The sequence below is a fragment of the Synchiropus splendidus genome, chromosome 5 (genome assembly GCF_027744825.2).
Source record: "Synchiropus splendidus isolate RoL2022-P1 chromosome 5, RoL_Sspl_1.0, whole genome shotgun sequence".
NCBI lineage: Eukaryota > Metazoa > Chordata > Actinopteri > Syngnathiformes > Callionymidae > Synchiropus > Synchiropus splendidus.
The window spans coordinates 20,798,922-20,821,503 of record NC_071338.1 but is presented as its reverse complement, the minus strand read 5'-3'; the positions used below and the strand labels follow the sequence as shown (position 1 = coordinate 20,821,503).

General features: G+C 41.3%; 2 protein-coding genes across 2 annotated transcripts; both read left to right on the top strand.

The window, feature by feature from the left end:
- Window positions 1-1,915: 1,915 nt before the first annotated feature.
- Window positions 1,916-7,692, top strand: cops2 (COP9 signalosome subunit 2). The gene is made up of 13 exons (XM_053865398.1): window positions 1,916-2,083; window positions 2,485-2,598; window positions 3,610-3,687; window positions 3,766-3,891; window positions 3,982-4,071; window positions 4,143-4,220; window positions 4,503-4,677; window positions 4,769-4,947; window positions 5,036-5,088; window positions 5,627-5,724; window positions 5,824-5,906; window positions 6,553-6,611; window positions 7,185-7,692. The coding sequence occupies exons 1-13, from the start codon at window positions 2,030-2,032 to the stop codon at window positions 7,327-7,329; spliced, it is 1,332 nt and encodes a 443-aa protein (XP_053721373.1). The 5' UTR covers window positions 1,916-2,029; the 3' UTR covers window positions 7,330-7,692.
- A 199-nt stretch (window positions 7,693-7,891) lies between these two features.
- On the top strand, window positions 7,892-20,635 carry secisbp2l (SECIS binding protein 2-like). Its single transcript, XM_053866515.1, has 18 exons — window positions 7,892-8,119; window positions 10,459-10,670; window positions 12,045-12,372; window positions 12,495-12,633; window positions 13,599-13,822; window positions 14,329-14,353; window positions 14,455-14,570; window positions 15,275-15,385; window positions 15,466-15,570; window positions 15,644-15,811; window positions 15,886-16,027; window positions 16,206-16,375; window positions 16,571-16,703; window positions 16,875-17,037; window positions 17,650-17,870; window positions 17,928-18,082; window positions 18,161-18,380; window positions 18,462-20,635. Exons 1-18 carry the CDS (start codon window positions 8,099-8,101, stop codon window positions 19,055-19,057), a joined length of 3,249 nt encoding a protein of 1,082 aa, XP_053722490.1. The 5' UTR covers window positions 7,892-8,098; the 3' UTR covers window positions 19,058-20,635.
- Window positions 20,636-22,582: the final 1,947 nt, after the last annotated feature.

The following is a 22,582-nucleotide window of genomic DNA, read 5'->3' as shown; positions in this document are numbered from 1 at the left end:
AATTCAGGAATGAATTGCGCTGATATTGAAGCAATCGTTGTGTTTTCTAAGGTTTTAATTCTATCTTCCTTATTAGATACAGAACCTACAAAAATATTTGACCCAGTCCTTATAATAAATTCTGGAAATGGCAGTTGGTCGCTAGACTAATACACGACTGAATCTTTTCCTTGGTAACCATTTACATTTACAACGTTCCGAGGTTTCTTGGAACAATTTATGAATGTGGAGGAGTTAGTTTAGTAGACTCATTGGTCATTATCAAATAATCTCATCACGACGGCTTTGCCGCCAAGACTGTGACATCTTGAGAATGCAGTGTTTATGTAGTGTGTACCACCAGAGCAGTTGAAGGTTTAGGGGCAATAACTGGACTTTCTGTATGTCCTTGGGGAATTGGTTCCCAACACGTAATTTGGAAAAACCCAATTGGTACATGGTAACATCTCCATAAAGCCATAGTGTGTATTTATTTATTTATTTTTTGATTAACCAGTGAGTGAGGTGAGTGTAGGAAACAGCTTCCTGTTCAGTACATACTGCTTCTGGAACACTGGTTAAAAGTGCTCCTTCAACACTGCTCAAATGGTCACATGCCACAGGAACTTCATCTAATCAGCACCATGGGGTCTGTTGCCTGAGGGCCACCTTCCTGTGGTGAAATCACAAAGAGCTCTTCTTCTGCCTTCTGGCTGAGATACAAGACAATTGAGTTATTATTTTTTGATTATTTCTGTCAGGTTTGTTGCAAGAAGAAACAGTACTGACAGAGCGCTATACTGCTCGCCGCAAGTAGAAAGTACATTCAAAATGTATTTCATTATTATATCTATTTCGGGAGTCATGTCCATGAGTATAGATCTTTCTTTTCAGCTCCACTTTCAAATGGCGCAAGGCGCGGAGACGCTGTGTGTGACTCCTGCCATCAAGCAGACTAAAGTGGAGGCACTGCCTCCTGGTGGCCAATATTAGACATGACACAATCGGAAAACGTGTGCGCGTCTCGTGTGGGACGGGAACTGTTTCATCCTGCGGCAATGGCACAGAAAAAAAATGTCATGTTTTCTCAATAATTATGGAAAATAAATAAAAACCCATTCGGGCGTTCTCATATAAATTATTTCTAAGTTTGGTGTGTTGTAAATTTCTGCATGTTTTTCAAAATGGCATTTTTATTAGCATTTGATGAACATATTTGTGTTTTTTCTCTGTAAGACACAGAGATTTGATGTTCCAGAACAAAATATTTACTGTATACCCACACTGCTAAGGTTGTGTTGAAGATGGTGTTTTTTTTATGTTATTACTTTGGTACTCTCTGGAGTGCCTATTGGAAGATTATTACTGAGGTCATGCTTACACTGGTATATCCACAGCCACTGTGGACTGAAGTGGCTTCAATAACGTTAAAGACAGAGGTACTTTCAACAACTGATCATGAGAGGAACCGATCAAAATGGACCTTTTAAAATCTATTGATAGTCTAGATTAAAACCAGAACACAATGATGAAACAAGATATTTTTATCTATAATATTATTATGTTTTATATTTATATAATATTTATATAAATTATTATTATTATTATTATTATTATTATAGAAGCCGCAAATTCAGTGGTCAGTTTTGCCAGTTTACAAACGTGTCTTCTTTTATCTGTTGCACTGTAGTTCAGTGAATATCTTTTAGCATAGATGAACTACCTATTCATACTTACAAGTCAGTGTAATAGGTTTTCAAAAAAGAAAACCCAGACATGTACAGTATATTATTGCACTGTTTCATGTTTATTTGCTAATGCTTTCTGAGGTTACCCCGTCTTTAATGCGTGATCCATCCGCCACGCAGAACCCGCTTTACGAAAATCAGAACCCGCGTCGATACACGTATGGCGATCCAATAGCGCCATCTAAAGCTCGGCACTAGTTCCTGGTGCTTCGTGCCAGCCTGACACACCACCTCAGCACCGCTGCAAAACACAGCGCTAGGCCGGTAACTCACTCTGAACCGGGACGGGTGAACCGTTCATAATGTCTGATATGGAAGACGACTTCATGTGCGACGATGTAGAGGACTACGACCTGGTACTAACTCTACTCCCACCGCGTTGCTGGTTTTTACACTTGTTCTGGAAGCTTGGAGCCGTGCTAGCTCGCTGCTAGCTCTGGAGTTAGCATGCTTACTGGTGACAGTACTTTTAGTTGAATGGGACGGGCGTACATGCTTATTTTATAGTATCCACGTATTGTTCTTGTTGGTGGCGTAGACGCTGCTTAGTGTTTTTGTTGTCTGTGTATTAGGAACCTGTTATTAACCTGTGGTTAAAGGCAAATCAGCCGGCTACTTAGCAGGTCATGTTGGTAGCTAACGTTAGCTGAAACACAGAAGTGAGGAGGCTCATTCCTACTGCATGGTGTAGCTGGGAGTTTGAGCTGGAAGTAGTAGTTTCTGTGTGTATGACCTTGTCACATTTGTGTGATTTCAGGAATACTCAGAAGACAGCAATTCAGAGCCAAATGTGGACCTGGAGAACCAGTACTACAACTCCAAAGCACTGAAAGAAGATGATCCCAGAGCAGCACTCAGTAGCTTCCAGAAGGTAGTAGTTAGTTATTTAGTTAATAATAGTAGCAGTGAGGTGGAGTACCTCTCCAAACCAGTTTTTTTTTATTGAATAATTGTCAGTACCTAGGTAAGCATTTGAGACTAATTGTTGCATCTGGCATATTGCAATACTGATGTGTAGTAGGGCTGAATGATTGGGGAAAACAATTTCTCGTGATGTATTTTTTTACCATTTTTTTTTCCTCTGCAAATTTGTTTTTTTGCTTTATTCACTAAACCCAAGCACTGAATTGTTCTTTACTATGACCAACACAAAATTGGATACAATCAACATGTAAACACTGCAAGCCAGGCCTGCATATTATGATGAAATGTTGCAGAATTGATATGAATAACATATTAATTTAGCCTTAATCATGGCAGAACATTGATTTCAACCTTTCGTAAGCATGTAGTATAATTATCATTACCTTAAATAAAGGAACGAACGCTACTCCATACACACTGTTTTTTTCTGCATCTGGACTGGGTTCTACGGTAATATAGAGTATAATGACTCACTGTAGGCAGATTTAGCATCTCACTTTACGCAGAAGCGTCACCATGGCAACGGAGCCAGTCATGTTTTTGATACTTGATCACACAGAAAATAAGGAAAATGAGACATGGGCTGGACAGTCCAGATAATCTTTGAATGTTGTTGTTGACTGTTGTGGTCCGGCTTGGTCATCATGTGGTGCTGTAACCGCTGAAATCAGGTTGCCAGGTTTTTTACAGCAACCTTTGCAGAGCTTGCCTCAGCTCCCTGGTGCAAAAGTGCGTTCTATTAAATCACACTTAAAAAAAAAAAAAAAAACCTTAGGGTGAATGAGTCGTATTACGAAGTAAGTCACACTATCACATTAGTTTAAATTAGTTTTAGCAATGTTTCTGGTGGTAATGGTTCAAACATGAACTTTGAGTGTATCCCTTTCATGGTCAATATCTTTCAGTTGCCTGTAACGCTTTGAATTCTTATCGCTCAAGATATTATCATCGTGTCTAGGTTCTGGAGCTTGAAGGAGAAAAAGGAGAATGGGGGTTTAAAGCACTTAAACAGATGATCAAAATCAACTTCAAGCTGGTAGGTACATTAATTAGGTTAGAACTTGAATAAAGAAATGTACGTCCTAATCAATGCTTCTCTGGTTTATTACCTCAGGCCAACTTTCCAGAAATGATGAACAGATACAAGCAGCTGCTCACGTACATTAGAAGTGCTGTCACCAGGAACTACTCTGAGAAATCCATCAACTCCATACTGGATTATATTTCTACCTCCAAACAGGTAAAGATCAATGCACATGCACAGAAAATCCTTCTGAGTTAGAATATTGGACAGTTGATGTATTTGTTTTTAACTTTTTTTCATTTTTAGATGGATTTGCTCCAGGAATTCTACGAAACCACACTTGAAGCATTGAAAGATGCAAAAAATGACAGATTATGGTTTAAGACTAACACAAAGGTAATTTTTATTTATATACATTAGGTCATATGGTTATTTCATGTAAATGATATATTTTATTTACATTATAGTTGGGGAAACTATATCTAGAGCGAGAAGAATATGGAAAACTGCAGAAGATCCTTAGACAACTCCACCAGTCGTGCCAGGTATGTAATGTGTGCATGTGCATTTTTTGGCTGATGTAAACACCCAAAGGCTTGTTTAGAACTTCCAGATTTTTCAAAAATATAGTCTTAAATTTGTTTATGCTGGGATTACTCAATTTTTGCATATGTCTTGGAAGAATGGATAAAGTTCAAGCATGTACTTAATCTAATAAACATTTGTTGTTTTAATCTGGTTGAGTTATTTGCATATATATTTAAAGGCATTAAATGAGGATAGACCATTGTTTGCATGATTTATTTATTTATTTTTTTTAAACGTAGACAGACGATGGCGAGGATGACTTGAAGAAGGGTACACAGCTGTTGGAGATCTATGCGCTGGAAATCCAGATGTATACAGCACAAAAGAACAACAAGAAACTCAAAGCCTTGTATGAGCAGTCACTTCATATCAAGTCTGCCATCCCACACCCACTTATAATGGGTGTTATTAGAGGTATGTGAGAGGGAAGCTTTTATTGTTTATTGGGTTTTTTTAAAATATCTCCTCACTACATTAACTGCTTTTTAATTTTGTTTTGGTAAAGAGTGCGGAGGAAAGATGCATCTGAGAGAGGGCGAGTTTGAAAAAGCTCACACGGATTTCTTTGAGGCCTTTAAAAACTATGATGAATCTGGAAGCCCAAGAAGGACAACTTGCCTAAAGTACCTGGTTCTTGCAAACATGCTAATGAAATCTGGAATCAACCCCTTTGACTCACAAGAGGTATTGAACCATTACTCGTACTACAGCCATTGTAAATAAAGTCACATTTGACAAAGTCACAATTTTCTTCTTCTTCTTCTTTATTCAGGCCAAACCCTACAAAAATGACCCCGAGATCCTAGCCATGACAAACTTAGTAAGGTAAGCAACTCAGTTCTCTTATTGTTTCTGTTCATGAGCAATGAAAATGCTTCCATGTGAACAATGTTGAATGCTTCCTTCCGTTTAAGAACATACCTGCTAGATACTGTTTGAGATAATGGACCCTGTAAGACCCACTGTTGTTAGCAAATGTGGGTGTCAGTACAGGCTGGTGATCAAGATTGTTGTCTTTACCAGGTTCATCTTCATCTTGTTTAGAAATTGAGGAATTTTATGAAGTGGATGTCCAACAAACTCTAATTTTACATTATTTTTTAAACAAATTTAAAACTTTGTCAGTGTAAAATATGTCTAATTTATATACTGAAGGTTTAATTCTCACAAGTTTAAGGCTCAGTCTGCTCTAGGACATATTCATTAGTCATATTTGACTGGTGAAATACAGGGTTTTTATTCAATTTTTTATTCGACTCATGTAATGTTTCGACTTTGCTTGAGCTGTGTGGGTGAAAGGTTTGGTGTGGCTGATTGGGAGACAATAAAGTTTTAATGGCTTGGAATGTTTATTCCATAACAGCGCCTACCAGAACAATGACATCACTGAATTCGAGAAAATATTGAAAACAAATCACAGTAACATCATGGATGACCCCTTCATCAGGGAGCACATAGAAGGTCAGTGGGGATTTATTGTTGGGCATTGTGTGAAATGAAGAAGCATGTTTACAATGTGGGGTCACTGAAAATGATTTTGGTCGTTGTGGTTCATTGCAGAACTCCTGCGGAACATTAGAACTCAAGTACTTATCAAACTCATCAAACCATACACAAGAATACATATCCCATTCATTTCTAAGGTAAGTCATGGAAAGGTTTTTAAGATTTAAGATGTTAGGGTCTGATTTTAGAAGGTGGGCTAAAAAGCCTCATGCCTCATGGTGTGTTTTTGTACATACATACATCTTCAGTTTGTCATGGTTAATTCTGTCAACACTTTGATATGTTGTTTTTACTAGTGCCCCTAAGCTGTATCTACAGACAGTGCAGTATTCAGTTTCGTACTACATAGTAACTAACAAGTGATTTCCTTGACCGTAGGTTTCAGGAACTCACTGTGGCCTATACTTATTTTTTGTGCTTGAGTAACATAGCCAGTCAGAGTCCAAATATAGTTGGTAGTTAGCATATATTTTAAGATGAATGAATGATGAATTTGAAGCTTGTTGGCCTTAAAAATAACTGTTTACTTTAACTATCGAGGCATACATAAGTGCCATATCAATAGTTTTTTTTCCAAATGTTTTTTTCTGTTGATGGCTGTTGTAATGCAGTTAAAGCTGCAGTTTAAGCAAGTTGACTTCACAATTGTGTTTGTCTTGTATTTTGAGATTTTTGATCAATGTTTGATTGTAGTTTTATACTGAGTTTGTTGTCACTTCTGTACTTCGTTCAATTAAAACAACATATCCTGTATTATTTTAAATGCTGCCTGTTTATTTGTAGGAGCTGAATATTGACGTATGTGATGTGGAAAGTTTGCTGGTGCAGTGTATCTTGGACAAGTAAGTGTTCAGTGTCTGTTTGTGTGGTACTGAGAATGTTATCATGAAACAGAAATGCCTCATAGTTTGCCTCGCTTCACCCCAAGATAACATGGCTGTGATCTTATGATAATTCTAGTACCGTCTGAATCTTGACATGTTGACCTCTATGCAAATGATGCTGCTTTGCTGACCACCACACTCGTGACAGTGGTTATTTTTGGGATGCAATTAATGGAGTGACTCCAGACTTGGGAAAAATTGTGATTCCATCTGTATGTTAAGGGTTTTCAATCAAGATTAATTGATCGCGGATTCAATCGCAATTGTGACGATAAGGTCATCAGCAGTGAATTGGCACATCAGAAACTGAAATAAATATGATCATTTCCTTGTACTTCAGAAGTGTGAACATTAATTCTACCCAAGCATCTTGCCTTCACACTTCTATAGTGGTAACCGAAAGGTGGGGCAATACATTTTATTTTTGTGAAACAAAGCCTGAAGCAAGCGTGACTTTCACATTGACGTCGTCTTGGTATTGTGAGGTGTTACTATTGATGTACTCATCTCTCATCCTGTGTTTTTCCTCAGCACAATCCACGGTCGCATTGACCAAGTCAACCAACTACTAGAACTGGACTACCAGAAGAGGGGAGGCGCTCGCTACACAGCTTTAGACAAATGGACAAACCAGCTGAACTCACTCAACCAAGCCATTGTTAGCAAGCTCACATGATAGCATTCAAGATCAAGAGACAAGGAAAAATGGCATGTTTGAATACATCCACAAAGAATGCTACTGTGCTTCTTAGAGTATATGGTCTGAGACGAGAGACACAGCACACTTTTTGTGAATGCAACCCCACACCGAGAAGACTCTTAAAAAATGGAGAACACGTTCAAGGTGTTCACCCTCTTCCTCCCCCGAGGACAAGGAAATCACATTTGCTCATTTTTGCTTTTCATGTTCCTGATTGGCAGATCCTTTCCATGTGCAACACAAATGCTTCAATTGTTTGAAAATATAGTTCTGATGTGTATAAAGGTGTACACAGTATTTTAATGTATACTGTTGCCTGTTGGTAATAAACAGATTCCTCTCAGCACTGAAATGGTTCATGCCTGGATTAAAGTTCCTCCATGTCATGATACAAACGCCTTAATGTGTCAACAATGTAACAACAACGTGATTACGCTGAAGGAAACATGCTTTAGTGATACATGGGCGTTTCAGTGATGTTTACGTGTTTGAAGCGTGCTTTTCTGGGCCTTGGCGGCTTCCGTTCGCTCAAGTGACTCCCATTTCCCCACCAACAGTTGTCCTCACTGGGAGCAGCGAGCTGACGCAGCAGCATCCAGCGCCTGTTTACCGCTGCCTTTACTTAAAAGACGCTCGGTCGAAGACATCGGGTCTTATGTCATTTGCGATGAAGAAAATAAAATGCCCCTTTTCCTGACGACCACACGGTGGCCAATGACGATCTCCTCCGGCGTTCTGGACTGACATGGACGCAAGTGACATTAAGGTAGTCAATTTCATATATGTTTTGGTTGGGTCCTGCTAAAGCGTTAGCATGTAGTCGATGGCTTTTTTAGTCTGCCGACCCTTTGAGTCCGTATATATTGTTCCATAAAGGCGTTGGGCTGTATACGGGCTGCCTTTTAAAGCTAATTAGGGCACTAGCCATTGAATAGCACGATGGTAGCCTGAGAACTATCATTAGCTGCAGGCTAATGTCAACAGGGCTAACGTTACCCACATTCCGGCTCAGTTCTAGCAAACAAAACAAAGCTTGACAGCTACCGGGATGTCGTTGTGTTTCGGTGACCAGCCGGTGGATCGAACGCAGTGGTTTTTCTTTCCACATTAGAGGAATCTATTTCGCGTTAGCGCTCGTAGCTTTCCTCCGCTAAGCATTTCCGCTGGCATTGATGGCGACATTTGTATGGTGGGAATGTCAAACGAGTAGATCAACTAGTGATGTTTCTTTTTTTGATTATTTCCACCGATATGCCGCCTAAATGGATTTCCCGTTAGGTGTGCGGGAGTGTGTTGTCAGGAGAGGTTTCGTTGATCATCCGGTTCTTCTGCGTGCATGACATTCCATGGGTGCTATGCTGAAAGTTAGGTTTGGCAGCACCCAGGTGTTTACACATGCTTGGAAGTTCCCCGAAATGTGAGCACTCCGTGTACGTGAGTTACTGGAAACCATGTTAACTTGGGTTATGAGTTCACAAGTCGTCCGCATATCGCCATTCCATCATGACAAGATAAAAGAGGGTGGCAGACTTCATCACGTGATGGGGATTTGTATTTGCAACTTTTCGATCGGTCGCTCACTCAGCTGAGCTCCGATGTATGCGTTCAACACAAGAAACTGAATGGTAAATGCATGTACAAACAACAAAGGCTTGTGAGATCAGTGCTCATCTCTCAGAGCTCTCCCATCCCTGACGATTCACATCTTGGCCTGACCTCATTGCCACTTTACACAATCATTGCCTTTATGCTTCACACAAACACACACACATGTAGGCATTCTTGTGTGTTGCAGGAAAGTATTGTACCTATCATCGCCTGCTGAACTACGTTGGTCACTCAGAAAGTGGTATAATTAGCTAATCCTGCGTCTATCCTTTATCCTCTCAAACATAATCCATTACCAGCCACTATACGGGAACTCGATGCAGGCCGTACCTCTGCCTCATGTAGCCATGTATCTGTACTTGGTGGAGGTGTGAAGAGCATGAATGTATGTCATTTTCATATCTACTATGTACAAGGAGAAAGAATAAATATACTATCCGTCTGAATAATTATGCCACATGCCTTTGTTTTTTTGTGACACTGGTTTTTGCTGTGTCAGTGTTGCTGATTTGTTAATCGAGAAGCAGTTTTTTGTTATTTTTAATCTTGCAGTATTGCACAGGAAGACATTTTTGGGATTTAGTCATGCCTTGTGACACTGTTGTGAAAGACGGCACATTGTCATAGGCATTATTCAGATTTCCTAGGAAAGGCAAGAGCAGTTCATGCTTTCTTCTATGTAATCCTATATTCTGACATGCAGTTTATTTGCTAATGAAATGAGTAGCTGATGTGAGCAGCGTCTATGCTTCATAGAAGTTTGGAGTTGATATGTCACGTATTGTCCAAGATACATCCTTTAATTAACAATTTCATCAGTGTTGCATTGAATCTCTTGCATTAGTGTTATTTCTGATGGAATTAATCCCATAGACAAAATGTGGAATTATATATATATATATATATATATATATATATATATATATATATATATATATATATATATATATATATATATATATATATATATATATATATATATAAAACCAGGTTTAACCACCAGTTTCCAAGTTCAGACATATCCCCATCAATTGCTACATTTAAGGTTATGTTCCTGTTTTGACACGGAACTTAAAGGCAGCTATTATTGGATGGAATTACCGAAAGCTTGTGTGTGTTTGCAATTGGTTTGTTTGTCCAAATATACCTCCTGTGTCATAAAATATGCACTGATATAGTGACGGCGAGCTTATAGTGAAGGTCTAGCTGAAAAATATGTTTGATTTCTGACTTTTTTGTCCTGAATAAAAAAGAAATGTTCTTGAAAGTATTAGCTTGTTCGCTACCTCACAGTTAAAGGTAATAATCATTGACTGAACTGATGTTTAATTTCAGTTTAAAGCTTTTGAGCCACTAATAATGGTTTAAAGTCATTCTTCATCAAACCTCAAAACCTTTCATTTACGACTATGTTAAGACGGATGCCATGTTGAATGATGTATAATGTAGCAGAAGCTGCAAACTGTTGGCATTTATGAAACAAATGTTCCTCTTTAGGATGTGAAGCTGTCACCGGAAGTAGAACCATTCATCCCGCAGAAGAAAGGTCTCGAAGGATCCCTCTTTACGATGAGTCTTTCTGGAGAGGCTAATGGTGTCGGAGGAGGTGGTGGAGGTCTTGGTGGGGGCAGCGGAGGGGTGGAAACCACTCCCATACCGAGCTACCTCATCACCTGCTACCCCTTTGTCCAGGAGAACCAACCTAACAGGTACAACTCCAACTCTTGGCTGCATTACCTGCTACAACTTAGTTATTGGTTCAGTCTATGCTTCTCTTCTCAAAGCATCTTTCATATGTCAGAAATTTGTTTTCCATCTTTTGAAGTCGGGCTGTCACTAGTTACTCCTTTTTTGTTTAGAGAAGTACTAATAATGCCTGTGCCTTTATTTAGACCAGGACATCTTGTCCTGGCGCTTACTGCCAGAAGTAAACAATGCGCTGCATTAGGCCAATTAAATATATCTTCACTTCTAGGCTTGTAAATAATGAATGGAAAGCTCATAGTTTACACTGGACGACTATCTGTACTTGCTGTGTTTCTCTCTTTGTCTTGAGTAATCTGCTATATCCTACACACATCCGCTCTTTGTTTCTGACCTATTTGAATACAAGGAAATGCCTGCAAAGGAAAGTTGGCTGTGAAAATATAATCGGGATCTCACATTTCTGGGGGCTGCGCAGACCTTAGGAACTACCTCTCTACTCGTGTTATTATGGGCATTGTGTCATCATTGGAAGAGTGTTTCGTCATATTTCACGATGTTTTACAGAAACACATTGACTTTTGTGAGTAGGACTCCTGCTGCATGTCTAAAAAGTGATTTAAATTCACTTAACATGTGTTATGATGAACATATTTTGCAGAATTGTGAAGTGATTTTATTTCCTTCCATTCAGTGTTAAGGGAATTTCTTGTCTGAAGTTCTGTTTGTGACCTTTTAGCCTTTTTGTAAAACTGAAACTGAAGATTACTTAAGTGTCTTCTAAAAAGGCTCATCTCAATCATAGGTTAATGACCCATGCATGATAAGTCTGTGAATGAAACAATATACTGTATAGTAAAAGGTTGGACAAATAAGAAGGAGCCATTCTGTTGAACAAGCCACCAAACACTGCTTCAATGATGATATAAGCTGAAATGCTGCGGCGTACTGCTTTTTATACACGCAAGGAAAAATGAATCATTTAAAGTAAAAAGAAACAAATGCTATGTGTACAATAAGGGTAATTGTAAGACTTTCTAGAGATGCTTCTTTTTCAGTGACGGAAGAGCATGCAGTATGAGGCTGTCAGTCAATTCTGTGGGTGTTCTTTGTTTCTTCCCACGTTACGAATGCATACATATTCAGGAAAAATGTGTTGCTCTGCAGGGGATGGCATGCCATATGCCAGACACTTGTGTGTTGGTTCTCATTTGTCCCAGTCAATGTCCTTCTTTTGTTGAATGCAGGGTAGCACTGACCAGAAACTCTGCCTGCAGAGTGCTTTATTCTAGTCAACAAGATTTACTGTGTTCAGTCTTATTTCCAGGCGTTTCCCTTTGTCACATGAAACATTACTATGTCTTTCTTCTACTTTTTAGACATCATCCCATGTATAATGGAGGGGAGCTGCGCTGGCAGCAGCCTAACCCCAACCCAAGTGGGCCGTACCTGGCATACCCCTTCCTGTCCTCTCCACAGCCCCCTGTGTCGAATGAATATGCCTATTACCAAATTATGCCTGCTCCGTGCGCACCAGTCATGGGCTTTTACCAGCCCTTCCCCGGAACCTATGCGGGACCCATGCAAGCTGGAGTCGTGAACCAAGTTTCAACTGATGTTGGTGAAAGGCCTTTGCCACTGGGGCCAGTGTATGGGGTGGCAAGCCAGCGTGGGAGAGGCATAGCCCGGCCTAATATTCTCCCTAAGGTACACCCAAACGTCGACCATGATCATTATTTGTGTCTTCACTGCTCTGACATGTTCTGAAGTGGCCACAGTGTCATCCATTATTAATGGCTGTGTCCCTTCTCTTTCCTTTTTGCACACAGCAACAGCAAGGTGCTTGCCAGGCTCCGAGAGGTCGCCGGCCCCCCACCAGGAATGTAGCTGTGCAGAAGGAGGTGTGCACCATTGGACTGGATGGGAGAACTAAAACTGTCATGCTTGTGGATGCAGCTCAGCAGACTGGTAAGATATGTGTTGTTCACGCAGACTCGCCTTCGATACATTTAGCAGGGGAACACAGCTTCTGTAGTCATGGGGCCACATCTGAAATGCTTATGTCCCTGTTGCATGGAGCGGACTGTAAAAGAAATCTGCTGCATGCACTGGGCAAAACGTTCACTGCAATGATACACAAGATGTGGTGGGGGTGAAACTGGACTCGATGGAGACGGTTATGGAGAGAAGGATGCTCCTGAAACTAAGGAGCATCCTGGACAACATCACCCACCCCCTCCATGAGCTCCTGGTCCAATACAGAAGCACATGGGCCAACAGACTGAGACTACCCAACTCAAAGACTGAGCGCCACAGGAGGTCCTTTCTTCCTGTGGCAATAAAAACGTACAATTCATTACTGAAAAAAATCACAATGAGGGATTCTTCTTGAACTGCATTTTCTTGCACTTTGTTCACATTTTCTAAGCTCTTTAGTGTAGCTTTTTTGCACTTTGTATTATTATTTCTTTTTAATTTATTGTGATATGTTGAGTACAGAGCATGTTACGAGCATAATTTCCCTTGGGATTAATAAAGTTTTTTCTGATTCTGATTCTGAAGCTATGACCATTCACCTTGTTCCACATGAAATTTGGGGGATTCCAGCAGAAACATCAGCTTCAACATATCTATGGGTTTAGATGTACTTTTGTTAGTGTTGTTCCATTGTCTGACACCTGTCGTGTTTGAGTTATTACTGAAGTTTCTGATCAGTGTCAGGTGTCAGGTTTGACTGGTCAATGCCGGGAAAGTTTGTGCTCTACATCGGAGAGAACAGCAATGTGGAGTTTCTAGTTTGTCGTGTGCTCAGTTCTTGTGACGTCGCCTTCTATTAATAGTTTATTTCTAAGTTAACGAATGACTGCAGGGTAGAGAACTATTTAATTGATCCATGTCTTTATCGCTCTTCTTTCTCCAAATTGTGTCCACAGATTTACCCGGTGAGATATCGGGGCGCTGTGCTGCTGAGCGAGTAAGTCCACAGCTGTGGAAAAGCCGAACAAAGAGAAGGCGGCCTTCTCATCCAGCTGATGGCTACTTGGAGCAGGGGGCTAGCGAAGTTGATATTGATAGTGACAGTGGCTACTGTAGCCCCAAACACAACCAAGGAGCAGGAGTAGCACTGCGTGCAGCAGAGACCTCTGTAGCAGCGACGGTACGACTCCTCTTTTTCTTATCTAGCTAAAACTAGCATCCTGTAGTTGGCCTGTTAATGATGGTGATTCTCAGAAACAATGTGGTGTGGGTCAATTGGTCTTCCAGTCATGTCAAATTTTACTTTGTATTCCTACATAGACCACAAGAATGTCTTGTGGTCTTATTCCAACGGGGACTGTTCAGTTCTGTGCTTGCTTTGTTCTTTTCCACAGTTTAAAAATATGCATTCGGACCAGCTCATGTTGTCCATATGTGTGAAAATTACTAGTAAGGTTTGTCTTATTACTGCTCACACAGTCAGAGGTAGAATTATGTTCAGCATGCCCACAACATGCTGAGACTAGCAGGCTACAGCGAGTGAATATTTGAAATTCTCACGTAATAGCAATGGAATTACATGGTGTTTCTTACCACTAAAGTCTCAGTTTTTTAATGTGCTACAATAGTAATGAGATAATGCAAGGTATATTTGTACTTGTAATTTTTTTTTGTTTCTGTCTTTAGGGAATTGAAGCCAGTGTAATGACAGGTATGTTATTTTTTTTGTTCACTTTTTCAGAAAGAATAATGTATATCTGTACTCATTTTCCTGATTTTAAGAGGCTATAAAACCTTATTCTTGTCCTCCAGCTGGTAACTGGGTAAACATGGCTGCTCAGCCCGCACAGAAAACCTGGAGCGAAAGAAACGGCACTTTCCACAGATCAGACCTGAGAAAAGGAGTTGAGCAGAAACCCGTCTCACAGGTGATATTAAGCACAAAAGCAGAGACAGATTAAGTCAGATATCTTTTATTTGTCCCACAGTGGGGAAATTTGACATTACTGTTATGGAGAGAACATTAATACTGCTGACTCCTCTCTCGCGCACGATTAGAAGTTTGTTTTGAGTATAGAACTGTTTAAAGCCACTTCAAGAGCATCAGTTTAGTACACTTTTCTGAATAGCTTCATATACAGTATATGATTTTGGATGATAAATGGTATTCCACAAGTACACATCACATTTTTCATTCTTGCTAATGATTACAGATGGTGTAGTAAGAAAGGGACTTTGGCTGCGAGTGATTTCACCTTACAGGTTACATGGAGTTTAGCGGCGCAGCGACAAGCTCCTGTTTCATGTAGGAGGCGTTCATGACTGCAGCTGTCAGCACAGGCAGGCTGAAGGTTTCATCCTGACCAATCATAGCAGAGTGGGCGTGGCTGGGGTGATGAGATTTCAGGTCCGAAATAAAGCGTTTTCGATAGGCGGGACTTAGGCTCATTTTCCCATGGAAATATTCCAAATCATAGAGTTTTGTGCAAACAGACACACACAGATGTACTCGAAAGGGGTCCAATATCATATTAAAAGGCACCCAAGTCAGTAGGATAGGTCCTCTCTAAGTGTTTAATGATCTTGTATGAGCGATCGCAGAAACGTGTTTTAGCATGAGTTCTGTTTCCAGGATTTTCAAAATGGCTATCAAGGTCGTGCCGCAAATATGCAGTCGGACAAAAAACAGCAGGCAGCGATTGTCCCTGGCAGTGAGCTCGCTCCAGAGCCCCTGTACTTTGAGGTGACTGGTGTAAAACAGTTAGTGAGTGAGTTTGATATTTTGCAAGTCATACATCATTTATGAGTCTAATTTCTCTGCAGGATGAAGAGGAGTTTCCCGATTTAGCTTCAGGTGGGACAGCCCAGCGCTGCACCAAAGCTGACACTTCCCCAACACACGGACAGTCTAACTTCTCCAAAAACCTGGTATGCTTGTCTTGTTTTCTGGCCATCTGATGAACTCAGTTCAACAAACCTGTGCCTCTTTAACCGTAAACAGCTTGATAATCTACCAGAAAACTCGCCCATCAACATTGTGCAGACACCGATTCCTATCAACACATCAGTCCCCAAGAGAGCCAAGAGTCAGAGGAAGAAAGCACTGGCTGCTGCCGTGGCCACTGCACAGGAGTATTCTGAAATCAGCATGGAACAGCAGAAATTAAAGGTACATTTCTGTCCAGTTTCACGCTTTTGTCGGAATTGTCCATGAAACCGTTCTGGGTTTTTTTGTAACTGCAGGAAGCACTGACCAAAGCAGCAGGTAGAAAGAGCAAAACTCCAGTAGAATTGGACCTTGGAGACATGCTGGCAGCTTTGGAAAAACACCAACAAGCTATGAAGGCCCGGCAGTTGACCAACACCAAGCCACTCTCCTTTACTGGTAAGTACAGTACATGTGTGTGAAGAGATTCCTAGGAGTTTATGACTTAGACCATAATAATTGTTTCATCCTATCCTGTCATTTTTGTCTTCATTTCCCTCTTCAATTGGTCTTTACTTAAAACCTTTTTGGAGAAAAGAAACTCATGTTGTCCTGCTAAATGCTGTTCCATTTCCAGTGGGAACAACTACATCCTTTCATAGCTCGGGGTCAACAAGTTTGGCGTCCATGTTGAAGGGTCACCAGCAGCCATGTAGCTCACTGGGAGTTCTGGAATACACTCCCCGTATCAAGAAGGGGAAGGAGAGAGAGATCCCTAAAGTGAAACGACCAACAGCCCTGAAGAAGGTAACTGGAAGATCCTAGATGAAACAGTTGAACTATTTCCGCTATCCAAAGAAAACTTGACCTTTTCACTTGTTTTGTGGCTCAAACTCATCATGGGTGCTAGTTCAAGTGATTTACTTTACTCTTAAATTATGTGAACTGCTTTATGTTCTGAGTTCGGAGGCCATGTTTCAGCTCAATGTCATGTTCCCGTAGATCATTCTGAAAGAGCGAGAGGGCAAAAAGGGAAAAACAAGCACAGAGCAAGAACCTTCCGGCAAAGATGAGCAGGGGGATGAGTCTCTGAATTTCAGTGAAGATCTTGCACGAGAGCCTGCGTCACAAGAGGGTAAAGTTTTTTTATACATCAGAATAAACGCATGTTGAGTTGTGTTCTTGTGACAGTACTGTTCAAAGTGGCAAAAGACAGGGCCATTGAATATTTGTAGCTTAACTAAAGTCCTTTGGGTGAGGAAATGTGTGCAGTTTCTGACTAACGCCACCCTTGTTTGACTTGCAGAAAGCGGTCTGAGCGTGCCCAGTGACACCTCCCTCTCTCCTGCCAGTCAGAACTCTCCGTACAGCATCACCCCTGTATCTCAGGGTTCTCCTTCCAGCTCAGGCATTGGGAGTCCAATGGCCACAAACGCCATCACAAAAATACACAGTCGGCGTTTCAGAGAGTAAGTACAAACTTAGCCACTCTCTCAGTTGAATATTTCTAAACGTACCGTATGTTGTACGGCAATGTTTCTCCAAGAACAACACGGCCCAGGCTTCCCTCTGATGCTAGTGGACATTTGGAATCTGTACAATACAGAATTGTGTGCCACAGATGTTGGGTACAATGTCCTCCATCAGCAAAACTGTATGCCGGCGGTCACAAAAATGCCTTTGTCCTTGGCTGACCTCTCTTTCCTGTGGGCCTATTGTTCTTCCTTTTTCCATGTCCAGTAGTGTTTAGCCTCCAAAAAGGCCTCTGTATATGAACGCCCTCTCTCTTCTCTGTCCACTGAGATGCCTGGTCTTCACACTGGGTTCAAGCTATTCTGAACTCGTTGACCTTTACATTTAACTCCCAAGATGTTTGATACACTGTATATATATATGGAATAGCTAATTATATGAAACATCTTTTATCAATATTCGCTCCTACAAGCTCTTTGAAATAGATTCTGAATGAAATATATTCAGGCGCTTTAGTGGATTGACGTAGACATGCGCACATGCTGACAAAGCGTTTTATGGATCATGTTTATAAATGACTTTGACGTCTTATTTCCCTCCATCTCCAGGTACTGTAATCAGGTGCTGAGCAAGGACATCGACGAAAGTGTGACCCTGCTGTTACAGGAGCTGGTCCGTTTCCAGGAACAGGTCTATCAGAAAGACCCCAACAAGGCCAAGTCCAAGCGCCGGCTGGTTATGGGCCTGAGAGAGGTCACCAAACACATGAAGCTGAATAAGATTAAGTGTGTTATTATATCTCCCAACTGCGAGAAGATCCAGGCCAAAGGTACATTTAAAATCAAGGTTTGCTCCTGGGCGATGGACTCAAACAAGTCTCTTTCAGGAGGCCTGGACGAAGCACTTTACAACGTCATTGCCATGGCGAGGGAGCAGGAGATTCCCTTTGTCTTTGCCTTGGGCCGGAAGGCTTTGGGTCGCTGCGTCAACAAACTAGTCCCCGTCAGCGTGGTCGGAATCTTTAATTATTCAGGAGCTGAGGTCTGACTCCTCCCTTTCCACATAAATGCAGATTTGCTAAGAACAAGATGAAGGACTTCTGTGTTTGGTCTCCTTCAGGGTCTGTTCAACCGACTTGTGTCTCTGACGGAGGAGGCTCGGAAAGCCTACAAGGACATGGTGTCGGCTCTGGAGCAGGAGCAGGCGGAGGAGGCTCTGAAGAATGACAAGAAGGTCCCTCACCACATGGGACATTCCCGAAACCACTCCGCTGCTTCCGCCATCTCCTTCTGCTCCGTCTTCTCTGAACCCATATCAGAGGTCAATGAGAAGGAGTATGGTGAGAGTTCCATGCTTTCTTTCCCGACATATGTATGTGATCTGCAGTTGTTGGGCCAAATTAATCTTGTTTTCCATTCAGAAACCAACTGGAGGAGTATGGTGGAGAGCTCCGATGCCCCAGAGCCTGAGGAGGTGGAGAAGACCCGTCCGCCTCCAACTGCAGCCGCACAGAAAGATGTAGATACACCTGCTGCCCCAGTGAGCACCGCTGCACTTCCACCCAGGACCGGGTCGGTGCCTCCGAGTGAGAAAGACGAGGTCCGAGTGGACGACCGTCTCGAACTGGCCTCACAACAGAGCACGGAGACCGGCTCGTTGGACGGCAGCTGCAGGGGCCCGCTGAACTGCTCCATCACCTCCACCACCTCCACCCTTGTGCCTGGGATGTTGGAGGAGGCGGAGGAGGAGGAAGAGGAGGAGGAAGATTACACTCCTGAGCCCATCTCCGTGGAGGTGCCGACCCTCATCAGTCGCATCGAATCCTGGGTCACAAACACCTTGGAGAACCTTCAGCTGGGAAAGAGTCAGGACAGCACGGACGAGGATGAGGAAGACGAGGATGATGAGGAAGAGCAGGCGCAGAGCGATGAAGAGGAAGCACCCAGTTCTTCTGACATGACAGAGACGGATGAAGAAAACAAAGCACCGGAAGAGCTTCGGAAAGCGACTGGTTGACGTTGTCTCTCCGTGTCTCCTAACATGTCATCGCACGTCCTCCGTCTGTATGGAACCAGCAGTTTTTTTCCTTCCGTTTGTCTGTTTCCCCTGACACCAAGCATAATCTCAGGTATCCACCCTATGGACCACCGCCCACCCCACCCCACACCAGCCCAGACCAGAACTCCCGACCAACTGACCACTTCTTCAGACCTGTTTGCTCCATGGCCTGCAACACTTGAATCAGAGGAAACATTGTTAGTTGTCACCAAGGGAAAGCGGCGCCGCAGGTGTGGTCTTAGTTTGCTTTGTTTTGCAGTGTTCCACACTAAAGTGGTTCATCATTTGTGTTTGACGTCACTTCATCACAGCAGTTCTTTGTTAGTTCCTATCAGGTTTACCTCCAGAGTATTACAGTGTCAGGGGTCTTGTTTTGCCCAGTTAACAGTCTTTGCAGCACCTCTTACAAGCTATTCTCTGGTCATTAAGAATATTTAACTTCTAAGAAGCAAAGACGGTGTGTGTATAACCCTTTTAGGTGTGTTGGATTTGTCCTTCCGCTCTTGCCTAGTGTTAAAGTGTATTTGTTTTTTTTTTGTTTTTTTTCTGACCAGAGTGGTTTCAAGTTCCAAGATGCTGTATGTGTGCTTCATAACGTGTCTGTTTAGTTCCCCTTGTTGCTGTTTGCTCCCTGCTGGTTTGTGTACTTAAGTAGTCGCTCCAAAAGGCCACTGACAATTTGAAATTGTGCTTTTGGGAAATCACTACCTAGGCCTTTTAAATTCTTGTTCTCTCTCTGTGTTTCTGGAATATAAGTAACAAGATTGAAGCTTTTTTCTGACCAGTATTAACTATAAGTGATCATCCAAGTCGGTGTTGTATGAAGTTTAAAATGACAAACTGACTATTTTTCGGCAGCCGAAGGAGACCCATCTGAATTTGAATGAGTTTTCTTGGATGAGAAACGGATGACACCTTGTAAATACAAGTGTACAAAGGAAATCACTTTTTTTTTTAAAATCATATTTCGGGAGGAACAGAACAGCCCTATTCTTAAAGCCATTTGATAACTTTGTATCAGTTGGAATCCAATATAATAATGGGATATGATGTTGAGAATTCAGCATTGACGTGGAGCTGTAAGAAACCTGCAGCGCTGTGAGTGGAAACAGCCGTGTACTGGATATCATACTTGAGCTCCTGCAAGCTTTTTCCTTTTGTGTGATGGACGGTACCCTGCGTCTGTGATCAATTGCCATCACTTCCATCTTAGTGTGTGAAGTATGTCCGTGGATAGAAAGTGTGTTTTTTGCACTATGTACATACAGTACTGCTATTGGATTCTTGTAACTAATGTGAACAAAACACAAAAATCCCCCCATCCCCAAAATGGTTATATGAAGTACTTTTTCAGTGTGATCTCTGTCTTTATATATTTATGACTCTTTCGGTCACTAGCCATGTTGTTGGAGACTGTTTCTCATACTCTTGTCACTCAAAAAACTATATGGATTGATGATTAACATCATTAAAATGTTGTTTTATGTAAAAAAAAACAAACAAATCTCTCCTTTCATCTCAGTTGTACGTACAAAAAAAATTATCCTTTATTCTCAGTTGTATGTTAAAAAAACAAATGTTTGTCAATAACAGTGAATAGTTTCAGGATTCTTCAGTTTGGTTAAGAGTAATGGTATGTGTCCTCACTAAGACAGAAGTGCATATGTGGTTGCGTGCCATTTTGTAGTATAACCCAGCATACTGGCTTCTGTTTGGACGTTCAGATGACATAGGGAATGTGTGCCGTAGCTGCCAGTCAGATCCGTCTGTCTGCTCGCTGCATCAGTGGGGGAGGGACAACTGCACTCAACACTGAGTAAGTTCATTCATGAAAACTACGCCATGACTGGAGTTTGTTTGACCAGAGCTGGTGAGTTGTTTTGTCTTCATGTCTGTGTTATGATCCTGTGTTATCAATCTATCAATACAATACACAGAGCAATAATGTCCTCTTTTTTTTTTTTTAATCTGATTTGTAGAAATGCTTAAGTGCAGCAAGTACAGTCTGTACAGTGACCCACTGACCACTTTCAGCGACTTTCCTCAGAGACCGCTGCCTGTGACCAGACCCTCCTTTTTGAAGAACTTTTTTACCGGTGGAACCAGTAGCGCTGGACTGACTTGTGACCCGGACATGAAGGGGCAGACATGTCACACTCCCATTCAGCCACAAACTGACACCTCTTCAGTCAAAACAGAACATCGACTGACGGTGAACTCCAGCTGCGCACGGGACACCAGTCGTCGCTCTTCAGCTGCGTCCAATGAGGAAGACAGCAAAGTGTTCCACCATCACATCAAGGTGCCCCTTGACAACTGAGTACTGCTACTGTTCATTGAATTGTAAGCTGTTCAGCTCCTGTCATAGATGCTTGTTGATTATTAGTACAACTGGCATCACACTTCAGTGAACTCTGATGTAACCAGTGGAAAATACACTCTTTTTGAGCAGTTTTTAAGATGAAGAAAGCACAGTTTTCAGGCAATGTTATCGCAGATGAGTGTTCATTGTGTTTCTCAGTACATGGGCAGCGTGGAGGTGAAGCGCTCCATGAGAACCCTGGACTGCAGTGCAAGAGCTGAAGGAGGAGGCCTCATGAGTGTCAGTCCATCATCCTCAGCAAGATCTGCTCCTTCATTTTTGGTGAAAGGAAACATGGTTTAAGCCACTTGACATGGCTCATTTGAAATGTTCAGAAGCAGGAAATTAGTTTAAAAAGTTTAATATGTCCCAACATCCGTCCCTCAAAAGTGGAGGAAGATGCCACCGCTGTTTTTCAATGCAGCTGTAAGAAATCCAATTTTATGAATTTCCTCTTTCTAATTTGGATTAAACTGCTTCTACAGGCAAATACATTATTACTAAGGGAGAGTTGTCATGCTGTAAGGCAGCAGTAAATCATAGCCACGGGGACATGTGTCCATATGGATGTCCATATATTTCTCCCCAGAGTCGATATCAATTGTTTTTTCTTTTCTTTTTGTATTGTATTTATGTTTTTTTTTTTTAACAACTTCAAAAACATGCAGAATAAACAAGCAGTTGACATAAACTAAATACAAGGGAAAATAAAATTGAAAAGACACTGAAAATTACGTAATAAATGACATCAGAACACATTAAATTAAAAGTTAAACAATCTATATGAACATGCAGATATATATATATATATATATATATATATATATATATATATATATATATATATATATATATATATATATATATATATATTGTAGAAGACTTGCTTAACTATTTCGGATTTTCTATCTCATTATTGCACATGCAGTGCTGTATTTTAGAAGAGTAAAATATTTTCCTGCTGGCACCTGTCAACCTCCTACGGTGCCAAGAATGAGAGGAACTTTTTGTGCTATGTTTCCTCAGTCGATCAGCAGATTATGCCGAGCCAAAGAGAACAAAACAGGTGAGTTCACGTCTGCATTAAAATCATTTTGCTCAGTCTGAAGAATGTCTTGTGG

Bases quoted from the DNA above. Each gene is read 5' to 3' on its own strand.
- cops2 (XM_053865398.1), top strand. From the start codon at position 2,030: ATGTCTGATATGGAAGACGACTTCATGTGCGACGATGTAGAGGACTAC. The intron at 2,084-2,484 runs GTACTAACTCTA...GTGTGATTTCAG, and splicing joins ATGTAGAGGACTACGACCTG to GAATACTCAGAAGACAGCAA. The intron at 5,725-5,823 runs GTCAGTGGGGAT...GGTTCATTGCAG, and splicing joins CATCAGGGAGCACATAGAAG to AACTCCTGCGGAACATTAGA.
- secisbp2l (XM_053866515.1), top strand. From the start codon at position 8,099: ATGGACGCAAGTGACATTAAG. The intron at 15,571-15,643 runs GTATGCTTGTCT...AACCGTAAACAG, and splicing joins CTAACTTCTCCAAAAACCTG to CTTGATAATCTACCAGAAAA. The intron at 15,812-15,885 runs GTACATTTCTGT...TTGTAACTGCAG, and splicing joins TGGAACAGCAGAAATTAAAG to GAAGCACTGACCAAAGCAGC.